At 37.9% G+C, this 24,117-nt stretch overlaps 1 protein-coding gene across 3 annotated transcripts in view; it reads left to right on the forward strand.

Moving 5' to 3' along the window:
* Nucleotides 1-304: 304 nt before the first annotated feature.
* Nucleotides 305-24,117, forward strand: part of TSHR (thyroid stimulating hormone receptor) — a 45,176-nt gene continuing 21,363 nt past the window's right edge. Inside the window, exons 1-5 of one of the 3 annotated variants that reach the window (XM_030950248.1) lie at nucleotides 305-508; nucleotides 11,047-11,118; nucleotides 13,656-13,730; nucleotides 22,901-22,975; nucleotides 24,018-24,092. In XM_030950248.1, coding sequence (XP_030806108.1) covers nucleotides 333-508; nucleotides 11,047-11,118; nucleotides 13,656-13,730; nucleotides 22,901-22,975; nucleotides 24,018-24,092 — 473 coding nt within the window. In that variant the 5' untranslated portion in view covers nucleotides 305-332. The remainder of the gene's footprint in view (nucleotides 509-11,046; nucleotides 11,119-13,655; nucleotides 13,731-22,900; nucleotides 22,976-24,017; nucleotides 24,093-24,117) is intronic. The other 2 variants (XM_030950249.1, XM_030950250.1) reach the window with 2 other exon arrangements.

Here is a 24,117-nt window from a genome sequence, read left to right on the forward strand (position 1 = left end):
GGAGCCGGGGAGCGGGCGGTGAGAGCAGGGGAACGGACCCCGGGATACCCCGCAGAAGGGGTGCGGAGGAGCGGGGGGCCAGGTCCAGGATGGCCGGCGGGATGGGCGCGGGGCCGGAGCGAGAAGAGTGACCCTGCCCGATGGCGAGGGCGCTCAGGGCTTGCTGAGACCTTTCCTGACCCCGCTTAGTGAGGAGGCGGCGTTGTCCAGCACAGGTGCCGCCTTTCCCCAGCAGCTTCTCCCGGCGGGGCAGCGTGGTTTGCCCGTGCAGCTCTGGGATCTCCTCGTCTCCTCGGAGAAGCGAGGGGCAGAGCGGGAGCGGACCGCGGAAGATGCTGTGCCTCACGGTAGCCTTCCTTCACCAGTTGCTGCTGGTGCTGGTGCTGTGCAGCCGGGGCACAGAGAGGTGTCCTTCAGCCTTCTGCGAGTGCTCTGACTGGGAGGACTACAAAATCACTTGCAGGGACATCTACTTTATTCCCAGCCTCCCGGAGGACACCCAGACCCTGTGAGTACATGGGGATGGTTTGGGTAAGCCAGCTGTGAGTGTTCATACTTTGCAGGCAGGAGATGCTCTGAGCTGATATCCTATGAGATGAGGAGGTGGTGAGAGGGCAAAGGTGCTGCAGATTACCTGGGCGGTACAGGAGAGTGGAACAGCAGGGTGCAGACTCTGCGTGTGGCAGGAACAGGTGGGAAAAGTGACTCTCAAACCTTCAAGAGTTGTGAAGAGATGGTTCATTGGATCTTAAGAGTTCCGTGAAAAATGTAGGAAAATAAGTAACTGGGCTGTTTGTGGGCAAAGTGAGCAGTAGGCTGGATTTTGTGTGGGAAGTGCTTAGGGGATGAGGGGAAGGAAAGGTAGATCAAACACAATTTTGTGATTAAAAACCAATAGGAACTGGATGTGTCACCTCACAAAGACTTCCACAAAATCCTCTGTGCATTTTCAGCTTCATTGCCAAAGGAAAAGAAAAAGAATCCATGAGGATTGAGAATCCAAGTATTGTACTGTCTGGGAGACAGGGCACATCAGGTGAAAGTGTTGAGTATGGGATAAAGCAGCAAATTTAGAGCTTGCCAAAGGGATAGAGTAATTCAAGTAGCTCAGCTTAAGTGTTTGGTACATTATGGGCACAGTAGAAGATCTTGTCTGGGTTCCTGCTGCCAATCCAGATGAGCATCTTGTGTCATATCTGAGAGTCAGATACCGTAATGAGACTGAAATGACACCTGCCAGCTACAACTGAGCACATGAATCACTCCTGGCTTTCTTGAGGTACGAAAGTTTTATAGTCTTTATGGGAAGGTTCATTTGTAAATATAGATTACTTTCTGATAAGGTAAATGAACTCAAACTCAGTTGATTTAATTGCAAGGTAAACTAGTAACAGATTCATTCATTTATGTCTTGATAATGATTCTCAGGACTTTATGTAAATAAGAACCATTAAATTATTTGCACTTATTTGAATGCTTCTCAGATTTTTTAACACTGAAAGTAAAAGCTTAAATTGGTCACTTGCCTAGAAAGAAAGAAAAAATATTTATGTTATTTCCATTATTTTTGCTTCCCTTTAATTTTTTGGATGGTTAGACTGCAGTATTTCAGTTAATAAGATTTTAAATTATACACTTTTTTGTTATTATACTTTTATATACACAGTTTATTTAGGTTGAAATTGCAGTAATGCTATGGCATGCACCAAGTAGTATGTTCTTTGAAATCTACCATAAATTAGAAAATATAGCAGTTTCAGTTTATGGGAGAAAATACCTTTGTACAGGCATTCAAAATAGTTAATAGAAACAATGAGATCACAGAATGAAATTTGACACTTCCCTTGGAATATGCTGGTTTGATGGCTGAGAAGTATCTCTCTGCATACAGCTCCACAAATAAAGCACTTTGGCCACTGGAATTCTAGTGTTTTAAACACCTGTAGTAATGGGGGCTGTAAAATAATAAGCCATTGTTTTGAAAAGACAAAAACCCAGTGAAGATCTTATTTCCAGGGGAAAAGTAATTAATGAAAACAACAGAGAAATATTTTTCTGTTTATTTGGGGTGAAATTTAATCATGTGCACCTATTGGAGTGACCATTGCAAACTTCTCAAGATGTGTACTCCCTGCCATGTCAAGAAAATATTCCATGTAATGACAATTGTGATTTTATAGTGTATGGTAGAAGTGGTAGAATGTGTGCTGCATAGTCTTTTATTTGAAAACAAATGGGAGAATTATCTGAGGAAATAAGGAATACAGAATTTTTACACACAACCTTCCCAAACAAGCAAACAAAACACAACCCAATCAAACACAAAAAAACTACCACAGTTTTTACTTCAGTTTGAAGTTTTCTCTCTGGATAAAGTGTGTTTATTTTCTTTCTTTGGGTTGGACTCGATGATCTTAAAGGTCTCTTCCAACCTAGAAATTCTGTGATTCTGTGATTCTATTCTCTTATTTGAATTGCTGAAGTCTGGTGGACTGTACCCAATTCTGTAGTCCCTTGCTCTCTGCAAATGTCGTAATATTTCTTTCCCTTCATATGTTAAGTGGGAGTTATAACATTTACCTATATGTGGTTTTTGTTCAGAGTGCTTTCAGATGCTTCAGACTGGATTATTTGCACGTGGCAGTTAAAACAACACACAGAATTTTGTGAGATTGTAAAGTGTGTGCCCCTGATTCCATCATGTTTTCATCTTTTTCTGTACAATAGGCAGCAGTTCTGAATCAAAGCCAAAAAAATTCCAAATAATTGGAGTTTCTGTTAACCTTAAGAACAAATAAACTCTTCTTTGAGGTGAGATATGTAGCTGTACGTATTGCACCCTTTATGTTTAAATGCTCTACAATTTTCCCTAAATGCAGCAAGTTTGTTACTTTAGGCAAAGTAATTCTGCTTCTTGGTGGTAACGAGTGAACCTCAAGATTGCCAATTTAAAAACTTTTTTGTGTGGCTATTCAGGTTTGTAGGGTTTGTAGGACTGAAACTGGTGAGACTAGGAACACTTTGCCAGCTTTTGGAGATGATGAGCTCTTTTCAATGCACAGGATCTTGAAACTCCAATTAAAGTTTCATTCTGATTATTCAATCAGAGCTGTTCTCATTTCTCTTTTACTACTTTAAAAGAATGGGGCAAACCATTTTTTAAGAAATGCTTACAAGAAATTCCAATAAAAGTTTATTTCTAACTCTTTTAGTAGAAAAGGGGCATGGACTTAAGCCAGGAAAGTGTGTTCATTTTAAACTGTTATTTATCTAAATATAGTTAATGCAGGTACTTATCCTGAATGCACAGATATTGATATTGCAGATGACCTTTTTTCAGTATAAGGGGTTTTTTTTGTTTACTTACACATACAGATCACCAAAACCCCACTGAACATTTTTCCAAAGATATAATTGCATCATAATTATTCAATTATTGTAATAAGCTTCCTGGCATCATCATGATGACACATTCAGGTGGTATCACTATCCCAGCATCACCTCAATGCACTTCTCAATTATTTTCCTTTTATAAATCTTTTAATTCTTTTTCTTTGACAATAAAACTGATAAAGTTTTGCTTCTTATTCAGTGTGCATTACATCTCCTGCATTCACTTACTAAAATAACTTAATCTCTCCCTTCCCTTCCCTTCCCTTCCTTCCCCTTCCTTCCCTTCCCTTCCCTTCCCTTCCCTTCCCTTCCCTTCCCTTCCCTTCCCTTCCCTTCCCTTCCTTCCCTTCCCTTCCCTTCCCTTCCCTTCCCTTCCCTTCCCTTCCCTTCCCTTCCCTTCCCTTCCCTTCCCTTCCCTTCCCTTCCCTTCCCTTCCCTTCCCTTCATCAATAAGGTTTCTATCCTGTACCCAGGTGCTATTTTCATATCAACATAATCAAATTGATTGAAATTGAACAAGAGGATGTTAGGCAAGGATAGAGGAACTGGTATATAAATAGATACAAAACCAGTACAGTCTTCAAGAATATGCTCTTTACATTAGATACTAAGCTACAGTTCTGCATTTGCTTCAGTAAATTTGCCATAGGTAGGGTACTGCCTTCTGATTAATGCCCATATATTCTGTATATTCTGTAAGTAATATAGAATGGCTACACATTTTGAAATGTTTTAGTTGCAATTAATTCCTTTTCCAAAAAATATGTGATTATTTTCATTTGTAAAAGTATTTGACTATTTCTGAAGACAGAGCCAAATTTGAACCTTCTTAAAATAATTAATTATTTTTTTACCAAACACCATTATACTTACCAAATCCATGAAATCATTTTATCAATTGCCTTTCAGATAATAATTGAAATAATTCTATGTACATGGCTGCAACATAAAATTTTTCCTAAATATTGTATTTTACATAAAACTATACTTTCTTGTCAATTCTGATGCTTGTTATTGTACTTACTTACATATTTTACTTAGAAAGGCATCGTTTTGCTTCTATAATCCTGCTATTAACACACAACAATCCTGCATTTGATGTACAGTAGGTCCAATACACTAGTTCGAAAAATTAGTGTGTATTATTTTTCTCAGTTAAATTGAAATGCTACAGTGAAAGGATTTGTTCATAATCCCAATGGTAAGTTGAAGCACTGTTCTAAGGGTTCTTGAAGTAACTTACAAACTGTGCACTGCTTTACTGTATACACACAGGCCAACTCAAAGTGAGCAGATGAAGAACAGGATTGAGGACTAAGGGAATAGAGAAATATTATCAAAATAATACCTTGTGAACATTGAATACAACATTTTCTTTCATTCCTTATCAGTCATTGGATCAGTAACATTTCTTGTACATTTTGAACATTTAAATTTCCTGTGTCATGGCGCAGAAACCTATCAAGTGCTAGGAACTGTACAAGCACAAACCAAAAAATGTAGAAACAGGCATTACTTCAGCATTTTTGAACTACACACATAGTTTGCTCAACAGAAAGCAGGAGGACTGCAAGTAGTTCTTTTTTAAATGCTGCGAAGAGATTAACCTCAATGAGAATATCACACATTTTTACAGAAGACACTGGTGATAAGGCAGTAGAAATTAATTTGTATTGTTTCTTTGTTTGAGATGATGAGTTTTGATCATCCTGGTAGCAAAAGAGTTGTTTATACCAGAGCTAAAAAAACTTATTTTTGGAGTTGATTTCAACGTGGTTTAACAGATTGATTTTGTAAGTGTTACACTACACTGAATCTTGAATTGCTATTATAGTCAGTTTTCATTACAGTGTTTTCTTTTGGCATAACATTTCCAACCCATTACACTTCAGAAGCACACAACAGCTTTCTCTTGAATTGGGAAACAGAGTTTATTGATACATCTGTAAAAGGAAAGAAAAAGCTTAAATTTTGCAAAAAAGAAAAAAAATCCATGTGACTACTAAGGAATAATTTACAGATTTTTTTGCAAATAGCTAATATCAGTGGAGAGGGCAACTTTTCATGAATCTGACTCAAACAGTCTGTTTATATTTGCAAAATCAAGAAATGTTTGATGTTTTCCTTAACATGGGTTTACAGAACCTCCAAACAGTCTATAAAAGGTGATATTATATATAAAAGGTGATATTATATTTCAATTATATATTGAAAATTGGTCTGTCTCAGGAAGTGTTTTAAAAATGTCTAAATGATCTGCCTTGATCACCAAGTGTGACTGAACCTTCCCACATGCAGTTCAGAGAGACTACTGTGAAATGCTAATCTCCCAAACCAGGAATAGGGAAAATGAGATACAGTCTCAGTTCCTCAAAACTCAACTTTAAACATGCTTTTGTGTTCTGCTGGACTCAGCCCTTACATACCCTTATGTTCACAGACTACACAAGAAAGAGTCTCAAAAAAATTAACAATATGTATTGTGAAGCTGCTAATAGCATAGCAGCTTCTTATCCACACTTAGGTGGTTACTATGTGGTAGCCAAAATTTAGAGAGTAGAAAAAGTAGCTTGTTTTACTCAAAAATGAGAAGTGAGCCATCTGCAAAAGGCCATTTTACGTCAACACCTTTTATTCTATTCAAGATTGTGCAAACCAGCCAGTGCCCTGATACCTTACCCAAGTCAATGGGAAACACTCAGGATTTTGCAAAGAGCAATGCTATGGACTCAAGCAATGAAGCAATGAGACCAGCTATAATAAACACCATAATTTAAGCCTAAATGAGCTGCTGACACATACTAAAAGAAGATTAGTTCTCTCTTGAACTCCAGCCAGTGAGTGTTATCTCTGTGAATGCAAAGAAATAGGCATTTAAATTCAACCTTTCTCTTTACAAAGAAAGGTTGAATCACACAACATGAAAAGATTGAGCTAGTTTTTTCTCACAAATAAGTAGATACATAAATATAGAATTGAATAATTGAATTGAATTGAAACCTAATACTATAATTTAGCATAGACTCATACAATAGTTTGGATTGGAATGCACCTTTGAAGACCATCTAGTCCAACCACTTCTTGAAGGAGCAGGGACATCTTCAACTAGATTAGGTTGGTCAGAGTACCATCCAGCCTGACCTTGAATGCTTCCAGAGATGATTTAGCTACCACCTTTATGAGCAATCTGTGCCTGGATTTCACCATGGTCATTGTAAAAATGTTTTCTTTACACCTAGTCTGAATTGACCATCTTTTAGTTTAAAATCATAATGCCCTGCCTTATTGCAGCAGGCACAACTAAAAAGTGTGTCCACAACTTTGTTAGAAGCCCTCTTTAAGTACTGGAAGGCTGCAATAAAGTGTCTCTGGAGCCTTTTCTTCTGCAGGCTGAAAATGCCCAGCAGAAGAGAAGCTCAACCTTTCCTCACAGAGAGGGATTCCAGCTCAACCTTTCCTCATAGAGAGGGATTCCAGCTCAACCTTTCCTCACAGAGAGGGGTTCCAGCTCAACCTTTCCTCACAGAGAGGGATTCCAGCTCAACCTTTCCTCATAGAGAGGAGTTCCAGCTCAACCTTTCCTCACAGAGAGGGATTCCAGCTCAACCTTTCCTCATAGAGAGGAGTTCCAGCTCAACCTTTCCTCATGGAGAAGGGTTCCAGCTCAACCTTTCCTCACAGAGAGAGGTTCCAGCTCTCTGATTATTTTCATGGCCCTCCACTGAGCCTGGACCAGCAGGTCCATATCTTTCCTGTGCTTAGTACTCCAGAGCTGGATATAGTACTCCAGGTGGAGTCTCACTAGAGCGGAGGGGCAGAATCCCCTCCCTTGCCCTGTGCACTTGGAGCCTTGAATAAATGACTTCTGCAGCCCTTCCCCTGTCCCGTGATGTAGTCATTCCATCAGAGAAGGCCACTGGGTTGGTCAGATGGGATTTGCCCTTGGTGAAGCTGTACTGTCTGTCTCAAATCACCTCTCTGTTTTCCATGTGCCTTAGCATAGCTTCTGGGAGGATCTTCCAAGGAACAGAGATGAGATTGACAGGTCAATAGTTACCCTAGTCCTCCTTTCCACCCTTTTAAAAGATGGGTTCAATGCTTCGTCCTTTCCGGTTGCCTGGGACTTCACCCAATTGCCATATTAAAACACTACACCCTCATATATTTTCTTGTATTGTGATCACAGACGTACCTATTTCATTACTTTTGAACTAAATTTTGATTTTGACCTAAACCCGGTACTGCTGCCTCTTTTACCCTGAACTTTAAACCTTTATGATGGCCTGCTATAAAATGTACTCTACAATAGAGAAGAGCTGTGTTTCTGAAATATTGAACTAAAAGCCTATAAATTTCTGCAAAGAAAGTTCAAACAGGATCATGACATTTCAGAAAAGAGCAGTCAGAAGAGGCTCACTTCCTACAGGGAAAGAGAGTAAGAATAGGCTGTAATTGCTGGCTACTGGTGCTTTTAATCGGAGAACCACTAAGTGCCTATAATTGCTGCAAGCTGCTCAGCAGAGATCAAAAAATCAAACTGAATGTTAGGAATTATTAAGATAGAAATATAGATGAAAATAAAGGATTTCTCTTTTTTTTTGCCTCTGATTGTGTACATCGCATCTGCAAAAGGACATTCAAATGTATGAAATTACTTGCACACAAAAAATAACTACATAACAGCCACTAGCCTGTGTTTCCTCAGATCCTCCTTTTTGCCTCACTGGAAGATGTGCATGCTGCTTTTCTTTTTCAGACATAACCTCCGTTGATCACCATGATATTTCAAAGATGATAGGGTAGCCTTAGAATGATATCAGCCAGCACCCTCATTGCCCTTAGGTGCAACATGTCACGTCCCATGGATTGATGTATGTCCAGTACATTTCAGTGCTTCTTTGGTCTATTCTCTACTCCAGTAATGCTCCATTTCCTCAGGCTGCACTGCCAGGCAAAGGACTTAAGTGGCCTGGATGCAAATGAAAAGAAAAAAAAAGTTGCAGAGAAGTGGCCTGATTTTGGCTGGAATAGAGTTAATTTTCTTCATAGTACCAAATATGGTGCTGTGGATTGGATTGGATTTGGATTTGTGCTGCGAAAAAAGTTGGTTATTCAAGAACGTATTAGTTATTGTTGGGCAGTCCTTAGAGAGTCACAGCCTTTTATGCTTCTCATACTTCCCTACCAGGCTGGAGGTGCGCAAGGAGCTGGGAGGGCACACAGCAAGCTGGCACTTTGCTTTGTTGAACCTCAAACAGTTGCCTTGGCCCATCATTCCAGCCTGTGCAGGACCCTCTACAGAGCCTTCCTATCCTCCAGCAGATCAACATTCCTGCCCATCTTGGTGTCATCTGAAAACTGACTGAGGATGGGATCATTCCTTCCTGTAAAGCCTTCTTTACTCAAAGGAAGTCAGAAGCACAAACTGAGCAAGGATAAGCTCCAACAGTGTGGAGTGGTGTTTTCTATTTGCTATAAATTCACAAGTAGCCAACCTAAATTCTCTCCTGTCAGTCTGAGAGTCCATATGTACCTCAGTTTGTAGGCAGAGGACACATTAGCAGTAAGAGCTTACTTTCAGTACCTACTTGTCCCAAGCACTAACCTGTACAATTTCATTTTGAAGGAATCTAGTATTTCTTTAATTACTTAGGGGTGGGCCAGTTTTGAGGGATACTTTATGTTATTCTGTTGGACTGCTAGTTGTAGGAAACCAGCTATGTAGTCTTGCATATTCAGAAGTGATTCCCAACTTGCAGAGTTCCTTTGCTGTGTGAATTATTTCCTCATTCCTACTACATCGGTAATACTAGCATTGGACACTAGGTGGTAATCATCTTCTGGTAAGCTTAGCACAATTTTCATTATGTGAAATGCCTTTTTATAGCTATTTTTGCACCACTGAAAGACTATAATGCATTTGTTTCAGAATAATTTAAAAATATATTTTTGTTTGTGTTGGATTTAACTGGATATAAAAAACTAGAAATGAATGTGTCAATAGCTGTTTACCAAGCCATTACTTTGTTGTCATGTTTATTTCCCCTATATAAAAAGCTAGATTCTTATAATTTTCTCAGAAAAATGAATTTTGAATGTAAAATTTTTTACTTTGTTTCAAATTGACAAACTCTGTTTCATATTTACATATGGTAAATTTCCCCCCCTGTATTGTTGGAAAATAGTTCATTAAAATACATAAAGCTTTTGTTGAGATGATTCAAATTATAAATCATATAATTTCAATCTGAAATTCTTTGGGTGGTGTGTATTCACTTATTGTGTTTTGTAGATATGCATTTAAAAATTCTTTTAAAATGAAGAGGCAACTATGTAAAATATATATTTACTTCCCTAATATATCTTACTGAAGTAATATCACTGATACTGCTGTGGATGTTAAAATAACATCTATATGGACATAACCTCTGGACCAATTGACATTCCCATGGTTGGGAGCTTGTTTGGAGCCAGGTGTATTGAGGTCAGGAGAAACATCAACCCACTGTTGGAAAAGTAGAAGCCTTTACTCATTCTTGTAACAAATATACGGAGTAGAGAAGGTAGACTGGGGAAGTAGATTCTTCCCTTGGGATTATAGGAATGTACATTCTCTTAATTTATACTTTAATTCAAGACAAAACCTTAGGAAATTTCTACATATATTGTTATTATTAAACTCTATTTCTACAGCTTTATTTCTTGTATGGAAGTTCCAGAAGCTTGATAAATCATCTCAAGATGATAATATATTTGGCTATGTAAATAAAATATAATTGTAATAATCAGATACTTGGCATTATGAAACAAAACAGAATCAGGAAATCATCCTATTTTTTTAAATTTCTTTTTTCTTTAACTGTTGTTAAATAGCAGCTAGGGGAAAAGTTTATCATTTGTTCTTGATTATTATTCAATAGATGCTCTGTAAGTATACTCCCAAACTGTATTGGAAAACCAAAGATTAACAACAACATGTTGTAACTGTAAGTTTAACTGCTATCATAGGCTGATTTTCAAAAGCATTTCCTCCTTTCTTATTTAGAGGAGTAAGTCTGCTGGAGATTCTTTTTTTTTTTTTAACTTAGCTATTGATAAGTATCTCCCTTAAATATTGCGGGTTTTTCTGAAATCTCCTGCAGACAGGTAAGGTACATGCCACCCCCGCATCAGATGTCTGAGGAGGAAGAATGTACTATTTATTACAAAGAAAATGAAGAATTCTGGGGAGGTAGTTGCAGTTGCTCTAATTCAATTTTGGCTGACATGCCTGAACTTCTTGCTCAGAATGAGGGATGGGATATTGTTGTGGAGCCTGAACTTATTAAAAGAATTCTCTTAATACTTCATTAACTTCAATGGGCAAATATGTTCTGCTGGCCATGCTCTGGAATTTTGGAAGGTCCATTGTCACCACTGACTGCTGAGTTCTTGGGAGGGATGATGCAGAAAGCTGCAATTTAGATTGATGGAGCACAGTAAACAAAAAAAGCCACATAATGAAACAGGAATAGAAATAAGGCAAAGATGGCAACACAGAGACATGGCAAGATAAGAACATGACATTGTAGCAGAGCTGAAGCTGTGTAGGACTTTTTAATCTTAAATTGTAGCTACCAGAGGATATTAACTGCCAAAATTTTGTTTCTCTAGGAGATTTTTGGAGACTCATCTAAGAAAAATTCCAAGTGATGCTTTTTCCAATCTCCCCAACATCTCTAGGATGTAAGTTCTGTTCAGTTTCTGATACTATGTTTTTAAATTTTTGTTAAAAATTACTCTCCTTCTCCAAAATTCTGTATTTGTGTATAAAAATTTATTAAATGAAAAGTACCTTTGTTACCTCACCACTTACATTTTAGAACTGAAGGTAATAATTCTATTGTTTATAACCTAAACCAGTTATAGGAAGGCATTCTGTGCATTTGTGAACAAGACCACTTCTCCTTTATTGAAATTGATGTGATAAATAAAGATATAAAACATTTTTTTTAGTTTGAGAATTACAGGAAATCACTTCACTCATAACAAATTAAGATATTCAATTGCTGGTCCTGGCTAAAAAAATATTTCCAGCTGCCAGCATGATTTGGAGCACAACTCATTGGAGGCCAGAGGCATTTCTAGACTAGAGATGGACTTTCACCAAAACATTAATATTTGTGTGATGTGAGAGACACTTCCATTGTGTCACTTCCTTTGTGTACAAACACATGCATGGATACAGTCCCCAGAAGCAGAACCAGCTGTGTCTACATTTGTCCCATAAAGGTGGCTCTGTTAAGGAAACTCGCCTGTCCCACCATCCAGGAGCCACTCTGAGAGTCACATCCACACCATTACCAGCTCGACCCCACATTTCCTATAGCAAAGTCTCAGATGTCCAGATCTTTGAATGGTTTAATCTTGATTCAATAACTAAATAACAAAATAGCCAGAGTTTGGTTCCTCCAAGGAGGGGCTCTGAACAAAGGAATCCCTGGGGTTTTACCCCCTCACAATTTAAGCGTCCCAGTGTCCGTGGTCCTTGGCTCCTGCTGTCTCTGAGTGTGCTCCTCACCTATTATATTTTAGAGTTTCATCCAGATATATTGAAATAAAGACTTCCTAAAATCATTTTAAGTAACTGTTTGATATCTGCAGCTTCATTTACCATCTCAGTTTAATCAGATAGATAGGGTATTGTTTAGGGTTTTTTTGGAAAGGGAAGAATATCCCTCACATGATGTATAGTATTATATATAAAAAGGATAAACTTAGTTTAGAACAGAGTTTGATTCAATATGAAAGGGTGCCAGCCCTTCTTTAGCTCCAAAAGCTCCACTGCAATTTAAATTTTAATACTGTCAAGGTCCATCTGGATATTTCTTGTAGCATTACTACTACCACAAAACGTGAACTCCCACCCTCTTGATATAAACTTCAGGTTGGGGAATCAGTACCTGTCTTTTAAATACAACTTTTATGTATATGTCTTGGCCTCTAATGTACCACATGTCTCATTTCCCTCTCCCAGCCCATAATTTCTGTGCAATGAAAACTGTGCAATGAAAATTACCAGATCATTCCTGGTTTTGCAAATTCATCTAGAAAATGTTCTGAAGTTTCAACAGGGGATTATATACTGTGTTTATTATTCAAAATACAGCAGCTCATTTTGCTATATGGTGTCTACTATATGATTTCCACAAATAAACATGGGGTTTTTTTATCTGTACTGAATAGAAGATTTAGTTCTCCTCTTTATGAAATTTGTTTAAACAAAAATTTTAGAGCTAAAATTTCTCTTAAATGAATGCATGGTTCTGTACTCTTGATAGCCAGAAGTAGAGATTTTTCCCCCCTGTGCTGCTTTTCCATATGAATGAAAAAAACCTCATTTAAATTACATGCTTAATTACAAAGCTAATTCCTGTCAGAAAGGCATCACTGAATAAAAGTTTTATAGGATATTCAAATGCAATTGCAATTTGTGGTTTACACTGTTAATAAGGCAAATCACTAAATCTTGGTAAAAGGGATTCACCTGGTACTTTCTGCTGACTTAAGAACATATTGAACATTCAGTATTTTTAAGGTCAAGGATAAGGAACATTTCTTCTGGGTTTAGGATGATGCTTTGGGGTCACATTCACAAGTACCTCACAAACACCTGGTCTGTAACTCTTCAAAGTGGTTTCTCCACAGTTTCTCCACACAAAGGAGCATCCCACAGGGCTCTCTGCCAGCAGCCCCATGTACAGCACAATTCACCTGGGCACCCTTTCCTGAGTAGCACAGTGCCTTTCCCACACTGGGCACTCTGCTGCCCCACAGCCAATGCCACCACACAGCTCCCCACACCTCACATGTGTCTGCACCTCCTGTGCCCCCCAGTGCCAGCTGATACAGCCCAGCCTCAGCTCAGTCTCCAGTACCTTACCTGCTCCTGGTTGTCCTCTCGTGAAGTGTCCCATGTGCCACCAAGCTGCTCTCCATCAGCAGCAGAGGACAACAGGGGCAGCAATATGGGGGATGCTGAGGTTGGAAAAAAGCAAAGAAATGTGGAGAGAGGGAGAAGGAAAAAAAAAAAGGGCTGGGAAAATAAGCAGCCTTGTGGCTGCTTCCAAGTGTTGATCTGATTTAAATCTGGCTCTCTTTCTGAGTGCCATCGTAGCTGGATGAGAAAAGTAATGAGACGACAAATGAAGTGGCATGATGGGCACTAGCTGTGGCTTCCCAGTGTCTGAGACCCGTTTATTTTTCTGTTTGCTGGTGTTTAGTTACATCTCTATAGATGAAACACTTCAGAGTCTGGAGGCCCATTCCTTCAACAGTTTAAGCAAAGTCACTCACATGTAAGTACTGTAATCAAATAAATGAATACAGTCATAAGATAAATTTGGAATATGTGGAAATAATATACATGATGATGTTCATCGTTCCTGTCTCCTATGTAGCTAAATATTCCTTTTTTCATTTCCTTTCTCCATAATGTGGAGTGAGTCAGTCTCTTTTTTGAGCTTATTTCATTGTGCTTGTTTTCCATACATCTTTTTGGTTCCCTTCTGTATCTTACCATAGAAATGTAGATAAATGTACTGAGAAACTAGTGGGAATGTATAATGAACTTGATGTCAAGTTGAAATAAAATGGTAACTAAGAATGATTTCTGTCAATTTACTGCAGGTAAGTGTAAAACAGTAATATAAGCATAATAAAATCAGAAGGAGCAAAGCACAGAGCAAAATGGCACTACCTGGAGACATGAAGAATAAGTAATCATTCTGAAAGTGCACTAGTAAAATGAAGAGTGTTTATATGGTTATTAAATGGAACAAGAATAATATGGAAAAAGGCTTCTGGGAAGTGTTTTTGCACCTTTTTGTTCTCCTGTTCTGACCAATCCACACCAAGTGACACTTTAAGGGCAGTTACAGAACTGTTGGGATGCATCCAGAGAATTCTTGTCATCCATCAGGACCCTATCAAAATGAGAATGTAATGTATTGACTAGAGAGCTCCAAAGGACCCCTCCTGTATCTGGTACTGTTTCATGTTTTCATTACTGATCCAAAAGGGGGATTGGAAATTGTGCCACTGTTGTAAAACTCAGCTGAATTACAGTTTGGCATATTTCAGAGATTTTTGTTTGCAGAGGTTCCATGGGAGACCATTGTTGGTCACCATGGATCCAGAAAACACGGTCAGAGAGAAAAGTCTTTTGTGTCCAGAAAGAAAACATGCCAGAGGCAGACTGATTTTTTTTAAGGTTGTTGTAAGAGATGAAAGCTACCACCCATTTTCACACTAATGTTTGAAAAAGTAATAATGTTAAAGTAGATTAGACGAGACTCATGGCAGCCTCTAGGAAATGTATTCCTATGGCTGGCATTTATTCCTATGGTAATAAACACTAGAATTGTTTTCCTGGAGACATTGTGTCTACCACTGCAGGCCTTTAAGGCTGCATGATCTGAAATTCCATAGATCTATTTAATCTTCACTCAGACACTGAATTAGATGATGATGTAACACTGCTGTATTTTCTATGATTTTTTTCCTTTTACTTTACACAGTGTGAATCAGAAAGACTAACAAAGTTACAGGAGAAAAATATAATTATTGTTAATGAAGATAAAGAGAGAAACTAATGCTGGAAAGTGTGACTCCTCTAAGAGAACATGAACCTGACTGGCATATCTAGAAGCAGAGTGTGAGGATCCTGAGATTTACTTCAGGCCAACAACATGCTCCAATAGTATTCCTGAGTTTCACAGCAAGGCTTTGGTGTGATATGAGTACTTACCTTTGGTTATAATACCATTTCCTATTATGTTGATGTTTTTTTCTAATCCTGTCGTGTCCATGTTCTCTCTTCCTCTTTCATAGTTGTTGTATCTTTAAAATTTCTTGTTTAACACAAATGAACATTTAGTGAAACATTGACTGGCAGCACATTTTATCAGCAATGAATAAATTATCTGCCACTATGTACTACAAATTCCTCATCTGGTACTTCTTTTGTGGTTCATCTTATTAGAAATTAAAGATAAAATGCTTCAGAAAGCTCCAAAATCACACTCACTCCAACCCCCAGGCCTGGTTGTGTTGTCCATGACTGAAAGCTGCAGGTCTGTGCAGGAGTCAGCAGAGTTCCCAGGCACTACTCTCATGTCACCCCTGGCACAGCCTTGTGGGGAGGCCATGGAGGGAATGTTTGCTGCTCCACTATACAAGGGTATGGTAACATGGGACCCCTTGTGTTTCTTACAATGCACTGCCAAGAGAAACTCTAGACAGACATACAAGATTTTTTTTCTTCTGTACAAGAGCCAAAAATATTACCCAGGACAAGACATCAGAACTCTGCTCACAAAAGTTATAGGAAAACCCCAAGACTCTGCAGATAGCCCACACAGAAGGGCCACCTCTACTACCTAAAAGAACTTTCCAGGTTTATAAATTCTATTTGGAAGTAAGGCACATGTATAATTTAATCAGGGAATATCCTAGCATCTGGCAAGTTAGACAGTTGCATATAAGCTGTGAAAGAAAGCAATTTACAGATTTGATAATTTTTATGAATTGTTTCTATAACTCCTGATTTGTTAAAACCTATCACTGTTGAGTTTGATTTACCTTCCAAACAGCAGGATAATACAGGGATAAATTTGCAACTCATGCTATGCATTAATTTAATGCATTTACATAGTATTTTCAAAGTATTATTGCTAAAATAATACTAGATAAGATTATCACAAACTATTTTAAAGGAGGTTGAGATTAACAGTTTTGAAAAGTCACTTCACAGTTTTATTTGTACAGCTTGTTTTTCTTTGAACTTTCATAAAGTGCAGTTTTATGTAAATAATCTTTTTACCCTAACTGAAACTTATACACACAGTTTCATTCTCAAAACATTTGTTTTTAGACATAAGAACTTTTCAAGAGAAAATTCAGTGTTTGTGGAAGGGAGAAACTAATGCTTTGCTTTAAGCCAAGTGTTATGTGAATAGGCATCCTGTGTTCATCATGATCTGTCTGCCAAGCTTAGTTAGTGCACTTCAGCCTTGATCTTCAGCAACCCATTTTCTCAGTGCTTATTTGGTTCATGTACCTCTGTCCTGACTTTCTGTTCCTTCCAGACCTCAGCTCTTTAAGCATATTTTATGGGTTATAAGGGTCATATTTTTATGCATCCATGCCTTTCAAATACTGAGCAACTTCTGCAAACTAAGGATACTGATCACCTGCTGTATTTTAATGAGCCACATCTCATTTTGCTGGTAATCAATAGCAAAATTTCCACTCTATCAAGATGTAAATAAGGAACAAACTTCTGCTGGTTTTTTTTCTCCCCAGTTGTGTTAAATTGGTCTCACAATGGTTTCTTGTTTCTTCTTTTTGTATTTACTTTTTTTAAGCATGTCTGTTTACAAACTCAGATCTGTCTCTCTCATACGATTACGTAAGTATGTATTTTTTGTAAGTGTAGTTGTGAAAGGGTCTGATTTGCAATCAGTGTGTCTGTGTAGTTACCTTACTAGTAGAACTGAAGCTTAGCAACATTACACTAAATAAAAACCTGTTGTAATTAGGTCTCTGTTTCTCAGGGAAACATTCCTGCAAACAGAACCTCAGAACCTCATTCTTTCTTTTCCTCCTTTCTCTGTGTCTTGGCTCACCCTCCCCTGGTCTCTCCCTACTCTCTTCTCCTAACTCATAAAGCATTCTCCTCTTATACAACAACATAAAAAGCCCTCTCAGCATTTGGGAACAAGGCCAAGGGTTATGGTTCAAGTGGCTTGTCCTCATATATGTGACATCATTTGGAGAGCTGCTGGGGGAGCACTCTGCAGCCCTGCAGGGAGATGGAGCCAAGGGCAGAGCAGCCCCTCCATCCTCTGGGCCAGGGCTGCCCTTCTCTTGGACAGCTTGTGATGCCAGGCCAGGGGAGCCAGCACTGCAGGAAGAAGAGAGAAGCACCTGGAGAGGAAGACGGAAGAGATTTGTGGGGGAATGCTGTGTACCAGCAGTGAATTTCAGAGCTGGGATAGTGCAGTGCAAAACAATCTTGTTAAAATCTGCAGTCTGGAGGTAGGGAGTAGAATGTTGGGAGCCTAAGCCAGTTTTCTAGTGCCAGTGGTGCAAAGGCTTAAACAGGTGCATACAGATGGAATAACATGGATAGTTTGGCTGCAGGGGGAAAATAAAACATGGAAGTAGATGAACAAGTGAGAGAAGCTAAGGTAGTTGTGAAATCACAGAAGGCAGAGAGGGGGGCCCAGATTACTATAATACGTTGTCATTATATTGCAGAAGTTCTATTATCAGTACATTGCAAGGGTTCCATATTGCTGGAGTTTTGTACCTCCTCGATGTTTCTTGTAGGCAGCTCCTCTAGGCACTGACCCTTCCTTGTCCTTGCAGTAGCCAACTGACTCCAGATCCCTCAACCAACCAACCCACTCTTTTATATCACTCTTCTTATTGGCTACAGCTGTGGCCTGTTAAACATCAGGCCTGCTCCTAATCCTTAGTAATTGGCTCAGCTGCAGCTCTTTAGGGGGTAAGAGTACATTCTATGTTCTATCCCCCTACACAATACAATGAAAAAAAAAGCATATTTAAAACATTTTACAATTGCTGACCTGGATATCCTTAGTCTTTGTAGGTATCACAGCATAACATGATTATATTGCTACTGTAAAACCAGATTTGCAATTTCTGAATTCTGGGCTTAAACAGACTCAAGAAATGTATCAATATTGCAAGGCAGGTATGAAAACATCTGGTGAATGAAATTTAGATTCCACTTCAATATGTAAATGTTTGTGCTTCTTTTAATGTTACCAAATTCAAACAGAATTTTAAGTGGCTTATTAACCCTTCTGAAAGTTAGCTGGCAAGCATGTGTCTCAACTAATTAATTAGCCTAATATTTGAATTGTTCTTACTATTAGTTTCATTTTTAGATACATTTGGATTTGAAAGTAGTTACATTTGGATTTGAAAGTAGTTATAGCTTTGTAACTAAACATAAGTTCATAGTTATTTGGAAGTCTTGACACATATCTTTATAAAATCAAGTGACTTTCTCTGCCCATTCTTGATGAGATAAACTTTTTGTGTATTTTCATTAAAAATGAAAAGTGAATTGCTGTTCTTGGACAGTCAGGTGGTGATTTGATTGTAAACCTAGCACATTTTTAATTCCTAGTCTGAGTGCCAGAACTAAAATGTCAAACATCAAGTATCTTTAAAGCACAAATAAGACAGTTTTAAAATGGTTTCTGTATTTCCAAGAATAGAGTTTGTAAAGCAACTTTGAATACTTTTGTAAATACTCCACTAATAATTCTCTTACTTAGTGGGTAAGTAGCAGCATACTTTTTTTTTTTAATGAGCATCTCTAAGTAATTTCAGTTAGGACTGCACAGTTGTTTATAGGACTGAAATGTTTGTTCAGGGCACCTTTTGCCTTTTTGTATCAATGGTTAACAAAAATGTCTTCTAACTGTCTTAGGTTTTCTTATACCTTAAAAGCACTTAATGCCCAGAAGGACTCAGAATTGTAACACTGCTGTGTGCTGTGATTTTTCTATTTTCTAAAGCTGCATTTCAAAAGTAATTTTAAATCAGCTCTCATAGACATTTAGATATCTGAGAACTAGCTTACTAGGCATTTTAAGTATACTCTTTGGCTTCTGCATTTTAGGCAGCTTAAACTACTAACAGTTTTCCTAGAGCTGCTTTTAAAAGAACCATAATTTTTAAGCTCATAAGTTTCAATATTTTCAACACACCAATTTGTAGAAGATAAATGATAAAAGTGCAAACCCTGCTTAATGAATTTACTGATAATCAACTTGCTCTTCTATCTTTATGGACCTTTTGGGATTAATCTTTACACCAAAGCAGTCTTTTGATTACAGCTTGAAAATTAGGATCATACATTCATGTGTCTTCGGGTATATTACTCATGCCTGATTACTGTAAAAGAAATTGTGAAATGCAGTTTGTCCTGCTAATTGATGAGATCAGAATTATTCAAATATCCTTTCTCCTTATGGGCTTAACTTCATAGGTTCCAATATTAATGGAGCAGCAGATATTCCTTAAATCTGTGATTTTAGAGAGGAATTCCTTCCAGTACTCTAAGACTCATCATGTTTGAGTATTTAAAACAAGGACAGCAGCACAGTTCATGAACGGAAACAAAGATCTATGGGGAGGAAAGGGTTGGAAAAGAGAAGATTGGCAAGAAGAGAGAAAAATAAATTGGATTAGAATTGTTTTCATTCAGAGATCAATCTTGCACCAAGGAGATGTTAGAAAACAGTGTCAGAGAATTCATGTATCTGTGCTTGTTTTGGTTACTTTTTATCTACTGAAGAAGTGACATTTTCTCACAAGATAACAGAAAACTGTGAAAGACTTAAAAGCATTCTTATTATAGAATTGGGGCCTCTTTGTAAGCAGGGAAAGGAGATAAGAAGTGCAGAGATTGTAAAGCACAGCCCGGTGAAGATTTGCACATGTTCCAGGCCCCCTTTGATATGTAAGGCAGCACTCAGGCCTCACTGTGTTTTACCCCTGCCAATGTGAGCCTAGCAGTCTATGTGTCTCTACTTGATTTTTTTGAATCCTCCAGCCAGAAAGATGATGGAATAAATCTACTCTTTGCACTTCAGCTGTGTGTCATGGTTACCTTGGTGTTACCTACATTTATCCACAGCACGCAAGATCTTTCTGTTTTTCACCCAGATGAAATGAGAGGCCACATATTCAGGCCAGTCAAATGCAGGAGGCACATTTGACTGGACTAGAAGTAGGGAAAATTGGATTTCTGTCCTCATTTTTTCTTAAGTGCAACACTCACTTTTGTCAAATCACCTTTTATTTTTATACCTCTCCCATCTGTTTTGACTAGGCACTTCTGAGCCTGGCTGTCTGCTCCACAATGGCCCTTTTCTTCCTTTTGGGCTTTGAGGCACCTCTGCAATACAAAGAGTAGGATGAATTGCAAGTATAAATACAGTATATATTAAAGCATACTTCTTTTTGAATCCAAAAATTAGTTCAAGAAAATTGAACAGCAGGGATATAAACCTTTTCCCAATGTTTAGTTGAATCATATTGATTCCCTCACTCACATTATTCAATATTTTCTCTCATTACTGTGCTGTCTCATCTGGCTGTTTAAAATATTTTATTCCCAGATTAATTAGCTTTTAATTTGCATTGTTTAATCAGCAAATGTCCTCTCATGGTCCCATTACTTAATAAATCAAAACTGTATCTCATTACACTATTTTGTTCGTTTAATTTTAGTACCATCAGCTGATTCTGAATTCTTATTTCCAGTACCCTCATCCAAATAATTTAGGCAGAATGCTTTGAATAGAAACAAACCAAAACCTGATGACACTCTGATACTCCAATGCATTATCCATTTCCAGGCTAAAGGTTGAACTGAAGACTCTCTCTCCCTGGAATATGCTTGGTCCACAGAGGATTATCAGGCCAGGAAGCTCATATATCCAACATTTTGAAAGCAGTCAGTGATGGAAAAACATGTCAGTTAATATTTATGAAGCAAATTCCACTGTTGGGAATGTGATAGCTACATAACTACTAAAATAATTGGAGAGAAGCAAGAGACTGACACTGAGAGGATTTGTTTTAAATACAGAAACACAGCTACAGTTCAAAGTAGCTAACAGATGTGAAGAATAGTTGAGTGCAGCACTACAGTAGCAGAGCAATTAATGACATCAATTTAACATTCAAGTAAAATGGTAATCCTCATTTCCCTACAGTGTTTTAGTAAACAGAGAGAAAACTGATCCAGAAAGGTGAAGCAGAACTGTTTTGTCAGTACAAAAATATATGGAGAGGTTGAAATCTTTGTACCAGTGTCTACATAGTGATTTATCTACTAACTTCTGTCTCTTTTCTCACTTCTATTTCTTAGACAAATTGTCTGGGTTTATTTTATCCTATTAAAACAATTCCAAAGCCAGAGGTAGTTCTAAATCCCAATTTTCTGATTCTTATATAGGTTACTTAGCACAGTTAGGCCATGGTAAATTGAATACCACTGGTTTCTGCCCATTGGGTCTCTGTCCAGTAGCAGCACTTTGACTGACTTAAGGCTGGAAGATCACCCACATAACCTGCACCACCATGCCATCTAAATCTGTCATCTTTATCAAATTTCTCTATATAAGTAGCTAGAAATGTTTTCTTCAGACCCATTGCTCCACTGCTAGTAACAGAAGGAAGCCTGGCACCATTCTTTCTATATGGTTTCTATTCTAAGAAAGGCTGAGAGTTGTTTCAGCAGTTTTGTGAGACCAGTGTCCAGAGCTGATTTAAGGTAAACAAATAGAAGCAAACATGCAAAACCATCCGTGCAAAACTGCCGGAATCAGTAGAGTCCAAGAAACTAAAAGTCTGCATGTGATGGGGGAGGGTTTTTTTAATAAAAGATGAAAATTGGTAGGTCAATTGAATCTACCTCAAGACTGAGAATTTTGGCAGAGTCTGCTTGGTGCAGCCAGACTGCTGACTGTTGTTATAGATAGAAAAGAAAGAAATCTGCTAGCAAATAGAGGAATTAGAAACATTAAGGGAAATTGTACTAAGCAAAGTGACAAATATTTCAGAAAAGTGAGGAAGAGTCATGACTCCAGGCAATGATGGTGGTGGCTGGAGGGGCAGCAGCCCTACCAACACACCTGCAGAAAGCACCATCATGGCCATAGCTGTGATTAGTGTCAGGCTGGTTTTTCAACATGTGCAGACTAAAAAAGCATTTGCAGACCAAGCTTTCTCTTAGGTAGAAGTATTTAAAGACTTAACTGTGGACAGAAGATATAAGGAATGAAGTCTATGTTATGTCTTGCCTTGTTATATAGCAAAGAGATGTGCCATCTTCTATACTGCTGGGCATGGTTATGTAGTGAATGTTGTGTCCATTTCAAGTCTCAGAACAAAGTTGATTTAAGTGACTGAGCCATCACTTGATGAGCTCTGTAAAGACAGGAAAAAATAATACAAAATACTGTCAGAGCCATGAAGAAAGTAAGCAGAAAAATTGCACATAAAATTATAAGGAGCATAGATGGTTGTAATTTGATAGGATTATTATATACAAATAACAAAGGTTTTACTTTTCTTCTTTTTTACTCAATGTCACAGAAACAAAACCCCCACCATGTTCAAAGTAACAGCCATTACCACAGGGTATTTGTTTTGATTTTAGGACCATGCAGACAAAGGATCCATAATCAAATCTTAGGTACTTCTTATCCCCTTGCTTCAAAAGGCCAGTCCCCAGGATGGCACCTATCCAGATGATAATGCATCATTGTAAGATTGCTCTGGTCTTAAGCTAGTGCTGTCCAGTACAAAAAGCTTGTTGCAGGAATTAGGTCCCTGAAATTTCATTTTAACATTGCTGATTTCTGTTGCGATATGTTATTAAATATTAATTATCAATGTTCCTCCCTTTTTACAGTGAAATTCGAAATCTTAGAAACTTGGATTACATAGATCCAGATGCCTTTAAGAACCTCCCACTTTTGAAATACCTGTAAGTATTTAGTACCTGCAACAAATTGGCATTTAACTCTCACAGATGACTCTTTACATTATAGCAGTTTTGTTAGTTTGCTAACAAACTTGATTTGATTTTGGAGCTGACTGCCATGTTTTTCCCTGTTGCTTTATTCTAATGACAGAAAGCCAGCAAGGGTAGGGGTTGGAACTCTTACTGCTTTTGTGAGAAAGGAAAACATGTCCACAAATTCATCAGTAGTTTTCCCATTTGTCTCATCCATTAAATATCTAGAATACACTAATATTCCTCAGCAAAATTTTACACAGGGTTTTAAAGCATACCTGTCAGCCAAATGTGAAAAACTCACCTATAGACACCTGATTTCATATGACCTCTATGACAGAAAGAAATCCTGAAAATTTTCCATGATTTTCTAAAGAAACTTCTGTGATTTTGAGTAATATTTGGAAGAAAGGCCTCCATGTGTATGTGGTGGGGACAGTGGCAAGAAGGAAAGATTTGTCCAGGTTTTCCCTACAGATGTGAAAGTAATAAAAAAAGAAAGTAGTAAAAAAATTCCATTTCAAGATAATAGTTTTAAAAATTGAGAACTACAGTTGTTTTCACTCTACAGGAGTTCACAAAGAAGGGGCTTTAAGCATTTCACATTTTAGACAGTTTCCCTTTTAGAGCTATATGAACAACTCTTAGCCTCACTGAAAGACAGAGGATTTGGGGGTCCAGACTATTAACTGAAGCAGCCTTCATGTCTCAAGTTAAAATAAACTAGAGTTTTCATTATTTTCTTCCTATCAACCTCACAAGATTCTTCCCTCTGCAGATCCTGGCTGTCTTATTGTGTTCTCATTTTTTAGATTCTATAATTTATCATAAGTCTGGCATTTTGAAATTTTTATATTGTTCTTGCATCCTTCTGTTTTGGACATTGATTATAAATGAATTGATTGACAATAGAGAGGATGCAATAACCATCCTGCTCTGTTGAACGCTTTAAATACATTGTTCATTGTTGTTCAGTGATGCAGTAATTCTTTCTGTTTCTCCTCTCTTTCAGTGGTATTTTTAATACTGGACTCAAAGTATTTCCAGACCTCAACAAAATCTATTCATTTGATGTGAATTTTTTGCTGTACGTATCTGTCCTCACAGCTGGT

This window comes from Camarhynchus parvulus, chromosome 5, assembly GCF_901933205.1.
Source record: "Camarhynchus parvulus chromosome 5, STF_HiC, whole genome shotgun sequence".
Taxonomy (NCBI): Eukaryota; Metazoa; Chordata; class Aves; order Passeriformes; family Thraupidae; genus Camarhynchus; species Camarhynchus parvulus.